General features: G+C 46.9%; 1 protein-coding gene across 1 annotated transcript in view; it reads right to left on the reverse strand.

Moving 5' to 3' along the window:
* Nucleotides 1-21,120, reverse strand: part of AOX2 (aldehyde oxidase 2) — a 78,644-nt gene that overhangs the window by 39,968 nt on the left and 17,556 nt on the right. The window contains exons 9-19 of the mRNA NM_001302930.1: nucleotides 20,698-20,842; nucleotides 18,654-18,746; nucleotides 13,758-13,909; nucleotides 11,756-11,849; nucleotides 10,145-10,254; nucleotides 8,151-8,335; nucleotides 6,978-7,173; nucleotides 4,337-4,426; nucleotides 3,069-3,238; nucleotides 1,730-1,844; nucleotides 673-795 (exon numbers count right to left, since the gene is read on the reverse strand). Coding sequence (NP_001289859.1) covers nucleotides 673-795; nucleotides 1,730-1,844; nucleotides 3,069-3,238; nucleotides 4,337-4,426; nucleotides 6,978-7,173; nucleotides 8,151-8,335; nucleotides 10,145-10,254; nucleotides 11,756-11,849; nucleotides 13,758-13,909; nucleotides 18,654-18,746; nucleotides 20,698-20,842 — 1,473 coding nt within the window. The remainder of the gene's footprint in view (nucleotides 1-672; nucleotides 796-1,729; nucleotides 1,845-3,068; nucleotides 3,239-4,336; nucleotides 4,427-6,977; nucleotides 7,174-8,150; nucleotides 8,336-10,144; nucleotides 10,255-11,755; nucleotides 11,850-13,757; nucleotides 13,910-18,653; nucleotides 18,747-20,697; nucleotides 20,843-21,120) is intronic.

Below are 21,120 nucleotides of genomic sequence, written 5' to 3' on the forward strand. Positions count from 1 at the left end.
GCAGAGAACTGCTTGAACCTGGGAGGCAGAGGTTGCAATGAGCTGAGATTGCACCACTGCACTCCATCTCAAAAATTAAAAAAAGGGCTGGGTGCAGTGGCTCTCACCTGTAATCCCAGCACTTTGGGAGGCCAAAGCAGGTGGATCATGAGGTCAAGAGATCGAGACCATCTTGGCCAACATGGTGAAACCCTGTCTCTACTAAAAATACAAAAAATTAGCTGGGTGTGGTGGCACACACCTGTAGTCCCAGATACTTGGGAGGATGAGGCAGGAGAATTGCTTGAACCTGGGAGGCGGAGGTTGCAGTGAGCCGAGGTCGTGCCACTGCACTCCAGCCTGGTGCCTGGTGATGGAGTGAGACTCTGTCTCAAAAATAAAAAATAAAAAAAATAAAAATAAAAAAAAGAAGGCTGGATTCCAAACACATAGAACACCATGTAAGCCCTGGACTTCCCACTTCTAGACTTTTTGAATGTGAGAAACTTGTTTTTTTTCTGTTCCTTGGAGCCAAAGATAATTTCAACTCATACAAGTAATGTCTTCCAGAGAAAGCTGATTTTCCCAGAGCAAACCATTGGCAAGAAAAAAAAATTAGACCCTTCATTAAGATTTTTACAAAGGAACTTTTAATTCTATAACCTTAGGGAGAGACTGGCCAGCCCTGTTTACCTTGATGGTGAAGATTACAGGTTCCAGATCTTCATAGGTGATCTTTATCTTTTCAGTTGCTCGTTTTGCCTGTACATCTGTCTCTGCAACCACAGCACAGATGATCTGGCCCACGCAGATTACCTGTGGAAAGTACACACATGAGGCAGATACAAAATTCTGGGTGGCAATAGGCTTGGTTCAAACTTAGCAGTGGCTGGTGTCTTAGATGTCTTGTTTAGCAATAGTAACCACATGGGAGTCACATTCAACTACACCCGCTTGGCTGAAAATTAAACAAAAAATATATATTTTGAGACAGAATCTTGTTCTATTGTCCAGACTGGAGCACAGTGGTGCCATCCTGGCTCACTGCAGCCTCTGCCTTTTGGGTTCAAATGATTCTCTTGCCTCAGCCTCCTGAGTAGCTGGGATTACAGGTGCGTGTCACCTGCATGGCTAATTTTTGTATTTTTAGTAGAGATGGGGATTCATCATGTTGGCCAGGCTGGTCTCAAATTCCTGGACTCAAGTGATCCATTTGTTTCAGCCTCCCAAAGTGCTGGGAATAGAGGCGTGAGCCACCACGCCTGGTTAAAAAATATTTTTAATAAAAAATAATTTAAATAATACAGTTTCATTGGCATGTAACTCAGTGACTGTAAGGCTCAGAGTGGATGTGCAGTTGGCTGTAACCTGAATCCACCATGTCTTCCATCCAGCTTGGTTGACACGTCACCTTCATGATATTTTAGAGTCTAAAGAGAAACAAAGTTTTTGTATAATGTGGCTCCTGTTGTGGACTGACTTGTGTCCCAAAAAATTCATACGGACTCAAGATCACACAGTGGCAGAACTAGGACTTGCTGCTTTTCTGTAATACATTTCCTTTTACTATGTTATTTCCTGACTCCACAATAGTAGGGCTGAATAAAGACAGGGTAGAGAGGTTCCAGGAGGCTCGCTCAGCACTCCCATCTCCCAAAGTCAGGAAGAGCCGGGAGCTGGACAGCTCCAGGAGGGGTACCTTGCTGATTGTTCACACTGAATCACCTGGGAGAGCATGTCCCAGACATACCTCATCTACAGCCAGCAATTTGTCACCTTCAGTGCCATTGGTGCCTGGAATGTCTTCAGCTGTTATCACATCAACAACCCCAGGTATTTCAAGGGCCTTGGACACATCAATTGATCTAAACAAAGAGATATTTAAGAAGTAGAAATCATGCTGGATGGAATGGGGCAAGCCTATAATCCCAGGACTTCGGGTGGCCAAGAAGGGAGAGATTGTTTGATGCCAGGAATTTGAGACCAGCCTGGGCAACATGGCAAGACTCTGTCTCAATAAAAATTGTTTTAAAAATTAGCCAGGTGTGGTGGCACATGCCTGAAGTCCCAGCTACTCGGAAGGCTGAGGTGGGAGGATGGCTTGAGCCAAAGAGTTCAATGCTGCGGTGAGCTATGATGATGCCTCTGCCCTCCAGCCTGGATGACAGAGCCAGACTCTGTGCCTAAATTAAAAAAAGGGGGGAAGTAGAAATCAGCAAGCTTTGAGGGCCCCAAATTTGAGGGAGAGATAAACATGGTTGAAAATCAAATATATGACAACAAATCCAGCTTAGGCCTTTACCAATCGGAAGGGACCTGCCAAGGAATAGGGTCTAAGAGAACCCCCACTGGGCCAGGAGACAACACTTTAGCTGGTGTGGGGTGGGAGGTGGAGAAGGAATAGTGTGGTGATGCCAAGAGGTGTCCTTGAAGGTTGGGATAGAGGCCACTCACCCTTGGGCATGAAGCAGGTATTTTACCTCCACCTGAATACCAGCTCTCTATCAGGGTTTTGCCTTTGAGTCATGCCTGAGGCTGCAGCAGGGAGCTGAGGTTTTGTGAGATTAGGAGGGAAACAAAGGGCTTGAAACTGTGATTTTTTTTTTTTTTTTTTGAGACAGAGTCTCACTTTGTTACCCATGCTAGAGTGCAGTGGTGAGATGTTGGTTTACTGCAACCCCTGCTTCCAAGCTCAAGCGATCATCCTGCCTCAGCCTCCTGAGTAGCTGGGATTGCAGGTGCATTCCACTACATCCAGCTAATTTTTGTGTTTTCAGTAGATACAGGGTTTCACCATGTTTGCCAGGCTGGTCTTGAACTCCTGCCCTCAGGTGATCCACCCACCTTGATCTCCCAAAGTTCTGGGATCACAGGCTTGAGCCACTGCACCTGGCCAGTGATTTTTATTCGCTCTCCATGACGCTTATTTCTAGATGCTCTCCCTCCCTCCTGGAGCTGACAACCTTTTCTTTATTCTTTCCATTTTAGGTTCTTTAGGTTCAGGACATGGCAAGAACATGGGCGCATTCCTCTGAGGGGATCCCCAGGTGTGCTTTTAAAAGGTTCTTGAAAGCTCTTTGTTTACTTACATAATTTTTGCGTGAGCCCTGTTACTAGTCACCAAAGCCATGAAAAGTTCTTTATCCACCATAGGAATGTCATCACAAAAAATGGCTTCCCCAGTGGCATGTTTAAGACCTGACAGGTGCATGATGGGGCGTCCAACTGGGTCTTGGAGAGGCTGGTGAGGATCCACACTCTACAGAGGAAGACAAGAGTTGCCCAGGAAGCCTTTAATTTTCAGGAGTGGCCTCGCCTATCACCAACACTCATGAGCTAGGATTGAGACACTGGACGGTCACCCTCGGATGACAAACACTGGGGTGGTTCAGATGATGAGTGACACATTAATGATGCCAGTAGAACAGCGAATTGTCATTTCAGTTATGTGGCAATAAATGATGAAGTAGGTGAAGGGTCACCCCAGCTTATTCTGGCTCTTATTTTCCCTAGTGGTACTCTGTACCCCTCTTCAGGCATTCAGGGGTCTTGCTGCCTCCTCACCTTTCCAATGATCAACCTGTCCACTGTCCTCATGAGGATGGGGCCTAAAGTGATATAGTTCCCAAGGTAGGCTGCCAAAATCCAAGCCAGAAGGCCAAGTATGGACTTGACTGGGGCCCCTGGCACAGGGTTTTGGGGATGGCAAGAGTCCCCCCAGATCCAGAATAAGGTATCCTGGCTGCCCATGGGAGTGGCACAAAAACATCGCTAGGCTATAAGGAGATGGAGAAAGTGTTTGTTCTGGAGCTCCTTTCAGGTAAGCTCTGCGTGTGTGTGTGCGCGTGCATGTGTGTGCGTTTGCATGTGTGTGCACGTGCACACGTGTGCATGCATGTGTCTGCGTGTGCATGTGTGCATGTGTGTGTGTGCGTGTGTGTGTGCGTGTGTGTAGGTGGTGTGGGAGATGGGTCGTGAAGTAGCAAGAATCCATAATTTCTAAACTGTCCTCCCAGAAGAGTGAGTTCAGTCACTTGCAGGGCTCTTGTTTGCTGACTGGAGATTAAACATTGGCTATCAGGGACGGGGGCTGAACTTTCTGGCTCAGCTGCTTTTCTGAGTAAATATCAAACAAATGCCCAAAGAATATCACTTTGAAGAGACTATAATGATCAGACTGTTCAGCCTTGAGTTCATCTAGCAGCAGCTTGGGCCTGACCTCACATTCCAGTGTCTCCCTGACACGGACTTAGCTGGCAACGACTAGAATGTCAGACCTGAAAACCACAGTTCTGAAAAGGTTGTTGGTTCAGCACAGCTCTAGTTTGCAGGTTTCAGTTTAATTAAACTCACTGACCTGGTACGTTTGGACTCCCTGGGGTATTGCGACTGGGAAATCTTCTAGAGCACTTAAGAATCCTTCTGAAATTTCAGAATAACGGCCGTCCTGAAAGATGATTCAAAACAATAAAGACAAGATGGTTAAGTACAGTTAAACTGGGCTTTGGCTTATGTGAAAGTGACTTGGCTAATGTATCCGGCGTAGTCTGCATGCTACCTGTCCTGGCTTCATGTTTTATGAATGTTTCTTGCCTGGAAGGGCTCCCTCCTCCCTCCACATAACGAGGACCTAGACTGACTGCTTGGAATCTGACCCTCAAGCCACTCTGAGGAGGGGGAGGCCTGCCAGCGAGCAGGGGCGGAGGCAGGAGGAGGAGCAAGGAAAATGGGCTAGGTAAGCCATCCCAGAATAAGCAGGCATCCATTGCACACAAAAGGACTCAAAGCCAGATTGCTTTTCTCAGGAACTCAACTCTCCGGGGAGAGCAGAAGAGGTGAGGAAGCTGCTCTGGGTGTCACGGAAACTTGTCAAGTGTCTTGATGCAGAAATTAAATGGCAGCAAGGATTATCCTGGTGAGCATGGTTGGTGAGGGTCTTCATCTGAGTCCATGAAAATCAGATCCCTTAGAACAGTGCACTGCTGGTGCGAGGCGTGGTTGGGAATAAGGAGTACAAGGTAGGGTGAGAGTTGTAATCATGGTCGGGGAGTGGGTGGAGAGAGACAGAGAGAGAGAAAGAGAGAGAGAGAGAAAGAATATGTTTTGCTTTGCTTAGCTTATTCTAAAAGTTTACAATCAGAAAAATCTAGAAAGTTATTTAAATATTAGCATATACATCAGTTTTTGGCTTTTTTTTTTTTTTTTTTTTTTGATACAGGCTCTTGCTCTGTTGCTTAGGCTAGAGTGCAGTGGTATAAACATGGCTCACTGCAGCCTCAACCTCCCAGGCTCAAGAGATCCTTCCACCTCAGCCTCCAAGTAGCTGAGTCTACAGACATGTGCCACCCAGCTAATTTTTCTATTTCTTGTAAAGATGTGTAAAGATGGGGTTCTCCTATGTTGCCCAGACTGGTCTCTAACTACTGGGCCCAAGCCTGCCTTGGCCTCTCAAAGTGCTGGGATTACAGGTGTGAGCCACCAGGCCTGGGCAGTTTTGGTTGTTTTGAAAAATAAAATTTTATTATTTCATATTGATCATAAAACTAAAGAATAGGCAAAATGAATCTCTAGTGCCACCGAAGTGATTAGTGGTTGCCTGGGCCAGGGGTAAGATGGTGACACAAGGGGCACAGGACATTTTTTGGAATAATGGAAAATTTGACATGGTAGCTACACAGATGTGGGAATTAGAAAAATTCCTTTTTAAAGTTTCCTTTTTTATTAAAGAATAAATAATAAGTGTGCTAATAACTCTTTGGGAAGCCCTATCCTATGTAGCTGTTAGACATGCCATGCTTACAGGCATGTAGTAAGCATGGCATGTAGTACATTCTATGTCCTTGTACTTTAACCAAGATATCTGTACCGGACGTGCTCACAGGCATGTCCCAGCTCCCCACTGCTTTTACCTGTTTAGAAAAGTTTTAAGTTGTTAACCAATCAAGTTTCAGTTTAGATTGTGGGGTCTGGCTCCAGCCAATGGAGATCAGACGCAGCAGTAAGGACGACCACAAATGCGTAAGGGATATGTCTGTTTTCTTTTGTTCTTTGTACTCTTGTGGCAAAATGGCTAGCAAGAGTACCCTTCCTGCAGTCCAGAAAGTAAAAATTGCATTTCTGAAAAAATCCTTTGTCTCAGTGCTAATTTTTCTTTGTGACACCAAGCATCTATTTCCAACAACAGATATAAACATTTGTCAACATGCACTGAATTAAAATAGGTGCATTTTATGATGTGTAAATTACACTTCAATAAAGTTGATTTTAAAAGAAAAAAATTGCACACTGGCAACAGGGACCCCACAGTGTTTCAATGTTTAGGGCATGCAGTCAACATTTGCAGACTGCAGAGTCTGGCATCATGAGCCTCATGTAGCCCTTCCAGGCTGGGTCCCAGGAGGAGGGCCTGCTGGGTACAGACAAGGCCTGAATAGAGCAGGTGACAGGTAATGGAGCAGGCTTTGCACGAGACAGTTTGCCAAAGTGGTGGGAAAGCTGTGAGCTTATGGGTGCAAGGAGCACATAAGAGCCAGACGCTATGGGCCAAACGGTGTCTGTTCTAAATGTCTATGTTGAAGTTTCAGTACTCCAGCCCCATTTCTTCAGAATGTGGCCTTATCCAAATAAGGAAGAGCCTTTGCTACGGAGGTAATCAAGTTAAAATGAGGTAGTTAGGATGGGCCCTAATCCCATATGACTGATGTCCTTGCGAGAAGGGGAAATTGGGACACAGATGTGCCACAGGAGAACTTCACGTAAAGGCAGAGATCAGGATGATGCTTCTAAAAGCTAAGGAGTGCCCAAGATTGCCAGCAAACCAGCAGGAGCTAGGGCAGAGGCAGGGGGCAGAGTCTCCTGCACAGCCCTCAGAGGGAACCAGGCCTGCTGACACCTTGGTTTAGGACTTCCAGCCTCCAGAGCTGTGAGGGAACATGTTCCCACTGTTCAGGTCACCTAGGCTGTGGTACTTTGTATCAGCAGCCCCAGCCAGTGAACACACAAGAGCACCCGGAGGCAGAGAATAACTTCACCAGCTTCTTCAGTTCCTGCAGAACTTCTAGGTAGAATTTGAAGAGGAAGCTGACGACTAGGGTCCTCTTGAATTCCACCCGGCCACCTCGGGCTGAGCCTGGGAGCGAGACTTCATCCAGCAGCAGCTTGCAAGCCTCATCCAGCATCAGCTCATTCCAGCGCCTGGGAGGGTCAGAGGCAGGACGGAATCGGTTAAACGGCAGTCTCAGTCACATGGCATGTGCTAGATATTGGATGATGACCTCTTAGAGATCCCAGAGTGTTTTCCGGAAAGTCAGAAATCACATAATCAAGCTGCTTAGGGAAACCAAGTCCTGGGGAAGCTGCATCGAGTGGCCCAAGGGTCATGGCAGGGTAAGAATGGGAACTGTTCCATTGCAACTTGACCATGAACACATTCCAGAGCCAGACATGCTAGAACCAGGTATTACATAAGCAGACCAGGCTGGGCACGGTGTAATCCCAGCACTTCGGGAGGTCGAGGTGGCTGGATTGCTTGAGCCCAGGAGTTTGAGACCAGCTTGGGCAACATGGTGGAACACGTCTGTACTAAAAACACAAAAATTAGTCTTGCTCTGTCACCTAGGTTGGAGTGCAATGGCATGATCACTACTCACTACCGCCTCCATTTCCAGGGTTCAAGTGATCCTCTTGTCTCAGCCTCCTGAGTAGCTGGGACTACAGGTGCATGCTACCATGCTCAGCTAAATAATTTTTAATTTTTTTGTAGAGTTGGGGGGTCTCATTTTGTTGCCCAGGCTGGTTTTGAACTCCTAAGCTCAAGCATTCCTCCTACCTTGGCCTCCCACATTGCTGGGATTATAGGCATGAGCCATGGCACCAGGCCGGCTAGGCTGTTGATCTGTGTAAGAGGACGAGGGCAGATGGGAAAAAATCGCCTGCTGGCTGAACTCAGGCCAGGCCATTTTTGTTGTATACCTCATCCAAAGAGTGGCATCCAATTAATCAAAGTCAAACAAGATTTAATTCATTCAGCAAAATGACAGAAAGAACCAGCAGTGATTTTCATGTAAGAGTTTCCATCTTCCCAGGGCTTTACTGACGCTTGCCAGAGCCAGATCTCCACTCGTTTCATTTAACAGCAAGCTTCCCCCTCGGGGTGCGGGCTCTTGGCTTACCTCCCGAGGAGCTGCTGGCAGAATCTGTGTGCACTGATGGTGGCAGTCCCCACTCCTCCATAGGCAATGTGCAGGTCCTCAATGCTGTCTGTGCCTCCTTTGAAAAGGACTCGCATGCCGGCATTCACGTGGGGCAAGGCATTCTGCTGGCACTGAGCCTGTCGGAAGGCGGACACAAATTCCCACTGTGGAGACAAAAACCATTTGGGGTTATCCGATATGTCAAAACTAAGAACGTGGTTTATGCCTCTTGGTGCCACTAATTAATCACTTAGACTCAATTTAACAAGACACCAAAGACAGTTGGCACAATTAGAGGACACCTTGGCTTCTTTCTCATTCAAAGTGACAACAAAGTCTCCCTAAGGTCCACTCTCAAGGCTTTGGACGCCCTCAAGGAACAGGGACCACCGCAAAATCTCCCTCGGAGGCCGGGATGCCTCCGCACAGGATGCTGTGGAAACTTGCCCCTGGATACCTGTCCACGTGCTCGTATTTCCAGAGTCCACTCCCTCCAGTCTTCAGAACCTTTTCCCCATGACGGTGGAGGAGCCCTCCTAACACAGGGGTTTTAAAGGTGATTTGCTAGAAGTACAAAGGAGACCCACCACATTGCTTGGCTTGCAGAAACAATCGCTTTTCCACTTGGCAAAGCACAAAAGGGAGCCAAACAAAGCTTTCCAACAGTGGATAGGGAATCTTGTCTCAGGAGGAAGAGTCAAGAGGTGATGGCTGTCCCAGCTGATCCCTTGGCACCATGACCTTTGGTGAGCCAAGGTGGGGCCCAGGAAGACAGCCTGTGCCCCTTTGTGTATTTCCATTTGTGCCGCCACCAAAGGTGCACATGTGAGTGGGCTTGTTTTTCCGTCTGCTGCCTTTTCATGGATTTAAATGGGAACACATTTCAAAGTTTCCATTCCAAAGGAAAAACTAACGAAGATCACACATGGCTGAAAGCATAGCTTATGACTCCCTTCGTAAGCGGGCTGCCCCCGGCTTTTGGTGCCACTAATTAATCACATAGACACAATCTAACAAGATACCTGGCACAGTCAGCGCTGTGCTGGTTGGAATGTAGGTATGGTCGTGGGAGGCAGGGTGCTCCAAAGGAGCCCCCCCGACTGTTGATCTCTGCCTGGTCCCCTCCCTGCTGCTGAGCCAGCAAGCTGATCTATTGCCCTTGCTGGAGCTGGGGCCATGCTCCAAGTGGAGATGGCTCTGGCTGAGTTGGGAAAGCAGAGACCTTCAGCCAACAGTAACGACCAATGCCCCTGTAGAAGAACAGTACTACTGTAGCAGAAGGCCCCGGATGGGGAGCGGGCCATCCTCATCATTCTGGTGCCCCAGAGTCTTGGCTGCTCCTCTCTGGGACTTTGGGGGCTGAGCTGGGGTGTGTGTGTCTGAGCTGAATGTGTGTGTGTGTGTGTGTGTGTGTGTGTGTGTGTGTGTGTGTGTTGCAATGCCTCTCTCTGGGAAGACTATCCACTTGGATTCAAGTACTGCTCTGGCAGAGGCACAGGGAGCAGGCAGTGAGGACAGAGGGTCAACCCTATAACCGGCTGAGTAGCCATATCAGCCGCAGGGATTCTGAGTTAGCAAACATCTAGAGGCCCCCATGCTCCCGTGAGCTATTGGCTTGAGTGGGTGTGGGGCAGCTAAAGCCTAGCCCCCATCTCCCTGTGGGTCAGTTAGAGACACTCCATGCCACAGCCAGAGAGCTTGAACTTGTGGACATGAGGGGCATGGCAGTGTGACCACGGGCCCTCAGCAGGCTCCACCCTGCAGCTAAAACAACAGCCCCACATCCACACCCAGAGCTGGCTGCTCTTGGCTGTCGGAGGGCCTTGGTGCTGGCCCAGTCTGCAGTTGGACAGGAAACAGGTTTGCAGGGCAGAGTTATTTTCTTTCCATCTGTTTTTAGATTTCTAAAGATGACTGGACTCTGTTATGAAAAAGGAAAAACCACCCTCAAAAGCAACCAGCGGAATTCTGACCTTTTGAGAGTGCGGGATATGCACAGATTCCAAAATTTCCTCTGGCTCAACGTCTGCACTTGCCAACCCAGCAAGAAAATGTTCATTTAGAGGAATCTGCCGCGTGCCTTCTGTGGAAGAGAATGATATTTCTGCACAGTCACAACACGGAGAGCAAGCTTATCCTGTTCTTTTAAATGTCAGCAGTGGAGAAGGAAAGGCCAGCTTCCCCTGCACAGAGCAAGGCAGAGGTCTGAGTCCACGGTAAAGTCACAGGGTCCCCTTATGTGGTCCCAGGCAGTGGCACCTTCATGACATTACTATTCTCTCATCAGCATGTGGGCCATGTGAACTGGGGTCCCCTCTGCTTCGAAGGCTTGCTGGGCTTGTGGTTAACTAAATAGAACCTGTTCAGTGCGTATGATCACTTAAGAACACTTGTTAAGTCAACAACTTTAAGCCAACACATGGTTTGCTTGTACTTTTAACTATTCAATTCCGTTCAAACCACTGACTTGGCCTTTTGTTCTTCCTGCTCTTTTCAGCTCTCCTGAGACAGACACTTACACCTTTAAAACGAAGTGAAAAATTCCAAAACCTCCTTCTAGCCCAGTTGTCCCTGCTTAGTGACCACAGCTGTGCCCTCTGGCCCACAGGAGTGCAGTGAGGAGATCAAACCATGGGCTGGGGACTGTGACATGGGTTTGATCCCTGGCACAGTGAGTGCTATGGTGGTTGGAATGTAGGTATGTTCCTGAGGAGGCAGGGGTGCCCCAAAGGAGGCTCCCATGGCAGATCTCTGCCTGGCCCCTCCCTGCTGCTGGGCCAGTGAGCTGATCTACTGCCTTTGCTGGAGCCGGGGCTGCGCTCTGGGTGGAGATGGCTCTAGCTGAGCTGGGAAAGCAGAGACCTTCAGCCAACAGTAATGACCAACACCCCAGCACAGCCTGGCACGTAGTTGCATCCAGTCAAGGGAGTGTTAACATCCGGGTGGCAGGTGGGGGCAGTGTGAGTGTGCTAGGCGCTTGGGGAGATGAAAGGGAGATTTAGTGAGCCGCCACCCTAAGGGACCGTTCCTGTTCCTCTCAGCTAGCAATTAAAATCAATCACTGCCTACCCCTTCCCCAGGGGACCCACAATGACCTGTGTGGATGTCCACTGTGTGTCCTCACCAGCTTGTGGCTTCTTACACAGCAACTGGGGGGCAAGGAGGCAGCTTCAAGAGCACTATGGAGAGGCCTCGGACTGTTTGATGGTGGAGGGAGCCCAAGATGAGGAGGAGGGAGCAGGGAGCAGTCCCTCGGCCCACAGGGAGGGTACACACTACAACCGCACCCTCAGCTTGGCCTCTAAGCTGTAAACACCAGAAGCACACCACTTCTGGTGTTTACAGGTCAAGCAAGACACGTGGATGAACATGTGAGCTCACTGTGTGGTCCCAGGTTGTGTGTGTGCATGTGTGTGGTGTCAGAAGGGAACACCAGCTGCCCTTTGCCTCAGTGCACCTTCCCTCATGAGCTGGGCTCTCCATGGTGAAGTGAGACCTAGAGACTTGGGCCCTGACTTAAAGCAATTCCTTAAAAGAATAAATGAAAAAGGCAAGAAATCTGAGAGTGTCTGGAGGCAACTTACCTGCTGAAATCAGATTGAGGGTAGAATTGCCCACAGCAAGAATTGGATTCAGGTCCGAATAGCAATGCCGGCTCATCACATGCCCCCCTAAGGACTAAGGAGAGAGAGTTACAGCTCAGTTATTCTGTCTCTCAGATTCTCTACCCTGAAGGCACCTGCTGAGGGTCCTCTAAGTGGCCGTGAAAGGGTCAAGAGGAATCTCACTCAGTTCAGTCTCTTTCGTGGAGGGCATGGGTTCAGCTTGTTGAGGAGGGCCCCTCCCACGGGCTCCTTGGGATGGGAAGAGGTCTCGAGAGTGCCTAGCATTTACCTAACACCAGTGTGTTCCACATGCTGTCTAACCCCTGACACCACAACCCAGTGAGGTGGATGTTGTTATCCCTATTTTACAGATGAAGACATTGAAGCACAGAGAAATTGTGAAACCTGACCAACGTCCCCAGCTAGGAAGGGACAGGCCTGGGATTCAGATCCAAGTAGGGAGGCTCAGCAGCCTATTCTGAGCCACCCCACTCAGCACTGGCCACAGTGAAGATGGCCATGGTGTCGGCTACAAAGGTGCCATCTTGCCTTGGTGCACAGGATCTCAACCTCATCTCTGTGGGCTTCGGAAATGGCCAGACTTCATGTGGGCTGTGTCAGTGTTCTGAGGCATCCACACTGTTGGACAGATAATTGAATTGCCATTTCACTCTTTTTTGGGAGACCTCACTCAGATCTGAGGGGGCCTGCAGCATTTCAGAACTTAGGAGGGAAATGACTGTCCGTTCGATTGGAGATTTTCCTCCCAGCACAGGGAGGGAATCTACGGTGACCTCCCAGTTGCTGTGGTCTGGGCTGGGACACAGGTGGGAACAGGAAACTCCCATTCCTCTATGAGAAGCTCCATTTTACAGTTCTTTTGTTTCCCCTGAGCTGACATCTGCCTCCCTGGACCCTCATCTGTCAGTTATTCTTCTACTCTCTGCGATCATATGTAATAACACATTGGACCTCAGGAGTCTAGACAGAGTCCAAGGCAGCTCTCATGTTCCCTTTGCCTGTTCTCCCACCTCTAGTCCTCTTTTTCGGGTGGTTTCCAACCCCTCATTCTCCTACCACCTTCTCCTCACTAGGCTCCAGTGTACCTCTTCAGAGTTCCTGACTGGAGACAGAACATTTTGGAATCACTTGAGCTGTTTCAAAGGAAACATTCCCTCCCTGATTTTCCATATCCCAAAGGATTTCTGCTATACAATTTAGGGTATGTAGGGAAAGGAGCATATATGTTTCAAAAACCTAACTGTGTCTCTTTTACTTTCTTTTGAGGTCAAAATCAACCAGACCTTCAAGTATGCCTCCCAGATCTGAGCATCTTTCTCCAGAGGTGGTTTGAACAGTCTAGACTAGAAAAGGCTACCCTCCTTGTTTTAGATACTCTATTTTTGTTAATGCAGCCTAAGACTAAATTAGGTTCTTGGACAAGCTTGTCATGAAATTAGCAAAACCATGACATTCTTTTCTCATCTGTGATGCTGCTTAGCCACTCCATTGAGCTTGACTTAGAGCTCATCTGTTTTTTTTTTTTTGAGATGAAGTCTTGCTCTGTTGCCCAGGCTGGAGTGCAGCGCCGTGATCTCTGCTCACTGCAACCTCTACCTCCTGGGTTCAAGCAATCCTCCCACCTCAGCCTCCCGAGGAGCTGGAATTACAGTCATGTGCCACCATGCCCAGTTTCACCATATTGGCCAGGCTGGTCTTGAACTCCTGACCTCAAGTGATCCACCTGCCTTGGCCTCCCAAAGTGCTGAGATTACAGGCGTTAGCCACTGCACCCAGCCTATGGTTCTTTCTTAAATACTTTTATTAAATGCTGTTTATTAATTTTAAATATTTACTGTGCCTGTTGCTTCAATCTGCTGAGACCTTTTTGCATACTGATTCTGCCACTGCATGGTCCAACATTTCAGTGAGGTTCAGAAATAAGTGTGGTGTGCCCAGTGATCGACACCAGGGAACTTACTGCCATATTCCGGATCTGCTGGCCTGCCAGAATCCTCAGGTGCTTTAGGAGGGCTCGGTATGTCTGTGTTTTCTCCTCTGGGAGCTCAGATATCCTCTCAGCCAAGATGGCCTGCATCTGGGCCAGGCTGCAGCCAGCACCTATTGTCAGTCCTGGAAAGCAACTTGTTTTTACTGGTGACATAAGAGGAGCAGCTGAATTGTAATCATGACAGCAGGGCCTCAGTGTTTGGCCAGTGCATTGAGTATTCACATTGGTTCACAGAGAATCACTGGGAACCGAGACACAGCACAGATGCCCCACTCCCAGATTAATTAAATTAGAATCTCTGCTGCTTTTTTCTTTTTAAAACAGAGTCTCACTCTGTTGCCCAGGGTGGAGTGCAGCGGTGCAATCTCGGCTCACTGCAACCTCTACCTCCAGGGTTCAAGTGGTTCTCGTGCCTCAGCTTCCCAAGTAGGGGGAATTATAGGTGCCTGCAACCATGCCTGCCTAATTTTGTATTTTTTTTTTTTGAGATGGAGTTTTGCTCTCGTTGCCCAGGCTGGAGTGCAATGGCTCGATCTCGGCTCATCACAACCGGGTTCAAGTGATTCTCCTGCCTCAGCCTCCTGAGTAGCTGGGATTATAGGCATGTGCCACCACGTCCCGCTAATTTTGTATTTTCAGTAGAGAGGGGATTTCGCCATATTGATCAGGCTGGTCTCGAATTCATAACCTCATATAATCTGCCAGTCTCAACCTCCTAAAGTGCTGGGATTACAGGTGTGAACCACCGTACCTGGCCCAATTTTGCATTTTTAATAGAGACAGTGTTTCATCATGTTGGTCAGGGTGCTGTTGAACTCCTGACCTCAAGTGATCTGCCCACCTTGGCCTCCCAAAGTGCTGAGATTACAGGCATGTGCCACCATGCCCAGCCTGAATCTCTGCAGCTTTTAAAAAGGCTTCCAGGTGTTTCTACAAAGCCAGGGTGAGATCTCCTGGGCTGGTCCACACTCTTCTTTGGATAGGCACAAGGAAATAGAGACAAGAGCGAAGAAATGACAGTAAAAACTTGCAGGTGGCAGACCTTACTAGAATTTTCCATGACCCCCTCCTGACTGATCATTGTGAAGCTATGCAAAGTTGTTTTGTGATTAAGGGGGATAAATCAAATGGCATTACAATAAGGCAAAGGTCATTCAATTCCCCAGGTCATTATCTAAAATCAGAAATGTTTGGATTTCAGGTTTTGCACCTGATACTCAAAATCTTCAACAATCAGTTTTGTGAGGGGCACTGGTCAATTGGCCCATGCAAAAAGCTGCCCCAGCCATTTGTGTTGAGTGTTACTGGGTGTGAGGAAGTTGGGGGCTCCAGAGAAGTGTCAAGTGAAGTAATGGGAGAGCATCTAGCAGGATTGAAGTAGTGTTATTTCCTAACTGGCAAGGAAATAATTCAAAATTTCAACCACCTTTGGAGCCATACTTGTGAGGATTGGCAGGATATTAGCATGAGTTTCTGGGTTTTTCTTTAGTCAGGAATAAAGAGTTCAAATCAGTCTTCAAAAGTGAAGGAGCCACCCAAACCATCAGGAGATGAGTTAGGCAGCTTTTCAAAATGAATCCTTCACACTCTGGGGTTTGCAGAATGAAACGCTAACGTAAAGTGATTTGACATTACTAGCTCGGCTGTTTCTAATTGCAATTAGTCTGTTTTTATCAGGTTGGGCTTTGATTTATCTCTCGTTGACGAATCTATGAGAATAGTTCACCCTCCTACACAGCTGTATTTTATCAATATTAAGAATGTACTTGGCATGACACCTCCCCCACCTTGCCAGCATACTCATTCAATACCCCGCTGCCTCAGTAATTTCAGCTAATCTAGCTGATGAGGGAACCATGAGCTGCTGCTTGTTATCCTTATGCTAAACACATCTAAACTATCCCTCCCCACTAGAATGTCTCAGCCTCGAGTTTTCACCCTGTTTCTGTTTTAGTGTCTCCTAAAATACACTCTGTAACAAGGAATCTAATTTCATCCCAGACCCATCAGTGATGGTCTGTTGCTTCCTTATCACAGGTTTCACTGGAGCCTGGTCTTTAACTTCTGCAAAGTCCTGGCTTGCCTTATTTTTGCAGGAGTGGTAGGAAATCCAAGCTTTTTTTTCCCCCCCCCATATAATTCCTTCTCCCTAAGGAGAAGACCTAGAGCCTTATTTGTAGAGGAAAAACCAGAAACAAAGACATAATTACTATTAAGGTCAGAAGCATCACATAGACCAGTATCACCACCTCTTATATGACATAGATGGAAAGGACAGTTCAACCCCAGTAGGGAGTGAAGTGTCCCGTCTGCTCTATTGCCTGAATCCTTATAAGAGTTCAAACACAGTTTGAAGCCAAATAATCCCATTTCCATTGTTCACATCACCACCTCACCTTGTGCTAGGCATGACAGACCTTCTGCCAGGCTATACTGAGAACATTCTACTTATTGTGATTCTATTCATATTTTGTTCCATCTCTGGTCACAAAATCTAGCTTTCTTCCAATGCAATTGGAAAGAGCTTCAACTTTGATTCTCAGAAAGGGCATTTCACTTGAACTCCATGCTTTTCAGAGTTCATGGGTCTATGGGATAAACATGCAATGACCTTTTGGAGCACCCACTGAAGATTTTGAGAAAACAAATGTATACTGGGCCAAACATGTACATCATATGGATGAGCATGCAAACTTTAAACAAATGTTTAAGTCAAAATTACAGCTGTGCAAAAAGGTATTTCCTGGGTATGCTGGTGGAGAACACATCTGGCTACAGGGCACCCCACCTCCGCCAGTGTCCTTCACTCATCTGGGACTTAGAAATCTAAGTTTGAGAATTGTGGAAACTTTCCTGGAAGCCACTAGAGGGTACTCATGCTTTATTTATAAGAGCCCTAAAGGAAGGTGCATTGTTTATTTCAGCTTCTGCTTTAGCTGCAGAGACCAAACTGAGCAGTCAACTCACATAGCTAATTGGACAGGCTGTGGAGTGGACCTGAGGTGTGTAATGGCAGTAACAAGAACAGTGTTGGCTGGCGTGGTGGCTCATGCCTGTAATCACGCCTATCTCAGCGTCCCAAAATGCTGGGATTACAGGATCACCTGAAGTCAGGAGTTTGAGAACAACCTGGCCAACATGGCAAAACCATGTCTCTATTAAAAACACAAAAATTAGCTGGGCATGGTGGCAGGTGCCTGTAGTCCCAGCTACTCAGGAGGCTGAGACAGGAAAATCATGAACCCCGGAGATGGAGTTTGCAGTGAGCCAAGATCGCACCACTGCACTCTAGCCTGGGCGACAGAGTGACACTCCATCTCAAAAACAAAAAACAAAACCAAACCAAAAGAGTGCTGAATTGGGAGTGGGAGACCTTGTAACCTCACCTCCAGCCAGACTAGGGACCTCAGGCTAGTCTACTTTCCTCTTGCATCTTGGCTTCCTCATTTGTAAGATGAGGGACGTAGGTTATATGGGGAATTAAACTGGGCTCTGGAGGGCCCTCTCAGGGACCGATACTGGGGCTCAGAGACAGGGAAGGATGGTGAAAAGTCTTTCTCCGCCTTCAAATGAATCCGTTTATTTTCATCTTCTTATTTAATATTTGTTTGAGGACAGGGTTGTGACACTAAAGAGAAGTTTGCAAAAGGGGCTAAATGATGCCTGGGGTAGGGTGGGACCAGGGCTTCCTGCCATCACTTCTGCTTAGACAGGTGGTCTTTGTGTCCAGCTGCACATCCTGTTATTCCCTCTTCCTCTCCTTTCCCTTCTGCCCACATCGAGATTCCAGGTAAATCTAAGCACATTCCTGTTTTTATAAGTAGCATTAAGGTATGCCACCTGAATTGTCCCAAGGCTGAAGCTGTGAAACCTTGGTGCTGGGCAAAACAAGGAAGGGTCCTCTCCCTTGCAAACAGGTGGGGTCAAGCCAGGGAAGATCCGGCCTGCCAATCTGCTGTGCAATCTAGTTTGGCTGATGATGATTAGCGACCAGGAAGGTAGGACTCCTGGATAGCAGTGATGCCATCATGGTGAATCCCTTTCCCTGCCCACCACTGGCCCTCACTGACCCACCACAAACACATGGTGACCTACAGCTCAATCTTGACTAAAGCTTTCAGTTCAGTCACTCACCCTGTTTCCTACGTTAAGGAGGTCATCATTACCACTCCATTCCATTCCATTCAAGTTCCTGTCCCGCTCATCCATTTTTTTCCTGTTAATTCATTTATCAGTCACTGACTGAGTGCTTATATTGTATGCACAGGACTAGGATCTCAGGGGATCAAGAAAGGGGCAAAAGAAGGTTCCTTTTGTTAAAGAGTTTGCTATGCATCTCAAGTGCCAAGTCTGTGTGTTTACTTCCTCCTCTGTGAGTTCCGCCTTGCCTGATACAGTACCTTGCACTAGTGAGCTCTTCAGGGTGTGGTATGGGATGGGGGGTGCTTGCCTGAGTAAGCCTTTGTTTCACTTGGCCCTTTGCCATTGTCCCCACCAGACAAGTAGCATGTGAGTGCCAGACCACATTTTGCCTACTTTCCCCTGCAAGCATCTCCTCTCCATGGAATTGATCATCTAACTGATGGACAGCATCTGCTCTCTTTTGCTATCTTCCTATCAGTCTCATTGCAAATTTATTGTCTAGGACATCATGGCATTTTATAGGCAGGTAACTGCAAGGTCTTGAAGAATATTATTTGGATACTCCTATTCCCCAGAAAGATTTTGACAGTAAAATTTCATGGTAAAGTTCATTTAAAAAAATAAAGAATAACTGGAAATATACAGGAGAAGGCAAACAGATGAGGAGGCTTTGAGTTATTTGGCAAGTGTTAGTTTAGCAAGGGATCACCTCATTGACCTCACCATCACTTGTTTTTGTCACCATACTCAGCTCAGAGATCCTTGCAGGAGAGAGGAGAACTGGATGAAAATGCCCTTGAGATTTCATTCCAGGTCCTGAAGAGTAGAGACAATTAGGAAAGGGACAGTTATTTTAGAGACAATTAGGAAAGAGAAAATGCCTTTTTCTTCTGCATTGAAATTTTCTTTTTTCTTTTTTTTTTTTTTTTTGAGACGAGAGTCTCATTCTGTCACCAGGCACCCAGGCTGGAGTGCAGTGGCATGATCCTGACTCACTGCAACCTCTGCCTGCTGGGTTCAAGCAATTCTCCTGCCTCAGCCTCCTGAGTGGCTGGGACTGCAGGTGTGCACCACCATGCCCAGCTAATTTTTGTATTTTAGTGGAGATGGGGTTTCACTATGTTGACCAGGATGGTCTCGATCTCTTGACCTCGTGATTTGCCACCTCGGCCTCCCAAAGTGCTGGGATTACAGGCATGAGCCACCTTGGCTGGCAGAAATTTTTTTTAAGTGGAGACAGAGTTTCTCCATGTTGGCCAGGCTGGTCTCAAACTCCCTTGCCCACCTTGGCCTCCCAAAGTGTTGGGATTATAGGCATGAGCTACTGTGCCCAGCCTTGAAATTTTCTTATAAAAGATTCAGATACATTAAAGATTGACAATAAATGTGTACAGATGTGTGAAAGCAGTGGTTATATACCCCTGCCAAGTAAATTTATATATATATGTATCTATTTATGCATGTACTATGTCTATATAAAAACAGGAAATAGAAAGGATAAGATGCTCTTGAAACACTCTTGCACATAGTCACCAGGAGACGCATAGAAGAATATTTGTAATGCCAAAAACAAGCTGTTCTCCAGCAACAGAATGGATATCAAGTTATTCAATGTTCATATGATGGACTACAGCAAAACTACATGCAACAACATGGATGCCTCGGAGGTCAAGTATGTTGAACAAAAAGCAAATTGCAGAAGAATAATACCCGGAGATTCTTATTATTGGGAGTGGGAGACCTTGTAACCTGACTTCTAGCCAGAGGTCAGGACTCTCCCTCCAGTCCATTTATGTGAAGTTCAAAAATATGCCGAGCTAAACAACATATTGTTTAAGGATTCAATTGCATGTGGTAAAATTATAAAAATAAGGAAGCGAATGACTGACACAATATTCAGGCTAATGAGTACCTTCAAGGAGGAAGGGAAGGAAAGGGGATGTGGCTTGGGAGGGCCTACAGGGGTCTTCAAAGTTCTTGGTAAAGTCTGTGCTCTTCTAGTGGATATGGGTGGTAACTGAGTGTGCACCATGTTGTTAATATCTCTATATTTTACAAAATTTATATTTATTCAATATTTAACAAAAACAAGAATGAAACAAAGTAAATGATTAAAAAAAAAACCAAAAACCCTCTAGGCAGGATGTTGTGGCTCATGCTTGTAATTCCAGCACTTTGGGAGGCCAAGGTGGGTGAATCACCTGAGGTCAGAAGTTTGAGATCAGCTTGGCCAACATGGTGAAACCCTGTCTCTATTAAAAATACCAGGCATAGTGGCTCACACCTGTAATCCTAGTACTTTGGGAGGCCGAGGCAGGCGGATCATGAGGTCAAGAGATCCAGACCATTCTGGCCAACATGGTGACCTGTCTCTACTAAAAATACAAAAATTACATGGACATGGTGGCATGCGCCTGCAGTCTCAGCTGCTCGGGAGGCTGAGGCAGGAGAATTGCAAGGGGTGGAGGTTGCAGTGAACCAAGATTCTGTCACTGCACTCCAGCCTGGGTGACAAGAGCAAAACTTTATCTCAAAAAAAACAAGAAACAAAACAAAACAAAAAACCCAAAACAAAACCCTCTAATACTTTCCTCCCACACCTCTGGGGTCCAGGGTATATGCACATTCAACTTTGGAACCACTGGCTTTATTAAAAAGGAAGAAGTTTTCATCCCTAAAAAGTAGTTTCTGTGGACTGAGACCAGAGTAAGGAACAGAAAGTTCAGCCCAGCATTAAGATTTGAATGAGAACCAGGTAATCACTTACCCAGTGAGGTGTTACCCAGAATGAGAGGGGCTTCGGGGTGTTTCGCTTTCAGCTCCAGGAGATCCTTGAGGGTCCCAGGGGAGATCCAGGTAACTCTCTCTCCACAGAAGGTCAGTGTTTGTTTTTCTGGATTCTCTGCCATCCTCTAAGGGTAAATGACAAGTATGTGTGCTTGTGTGCATGCCTGTCCTCCTGGCTTATGCAAGGTCCCAGATGGAGATGTGTGCCTTTACAGAGACGTCAGGGGTGCTGGGTGTACTTGCCCAAAAAGATACTCACTATGCCCATTGGCTAATGCCTGAATTTTCATAATTAGATGACTTTTTGGGGACAATTGACAATATAAACTGCCGTCTGTTATTGACCATTTAGTGTGGATTAATTTAGCATTATTTAGTCTTATGGCTTTAAAAATTATAATTA

This window comes from Saimiri boliviensis, chromosome 5 (genome assembly GCF_048565385.1).
Source record: "Saimiri boliviensis isolate mSaiBol1 chromosome 5, mSaiBol1.pri, whole genome shotgun sequence".
NCBI classification, from domain to species: domain Eukaryota; kingdom Metazoa; phylum Chordata; class Mammalia; order Primates; family Cebidae; genus Saimiri; species Saimiri boliviensis.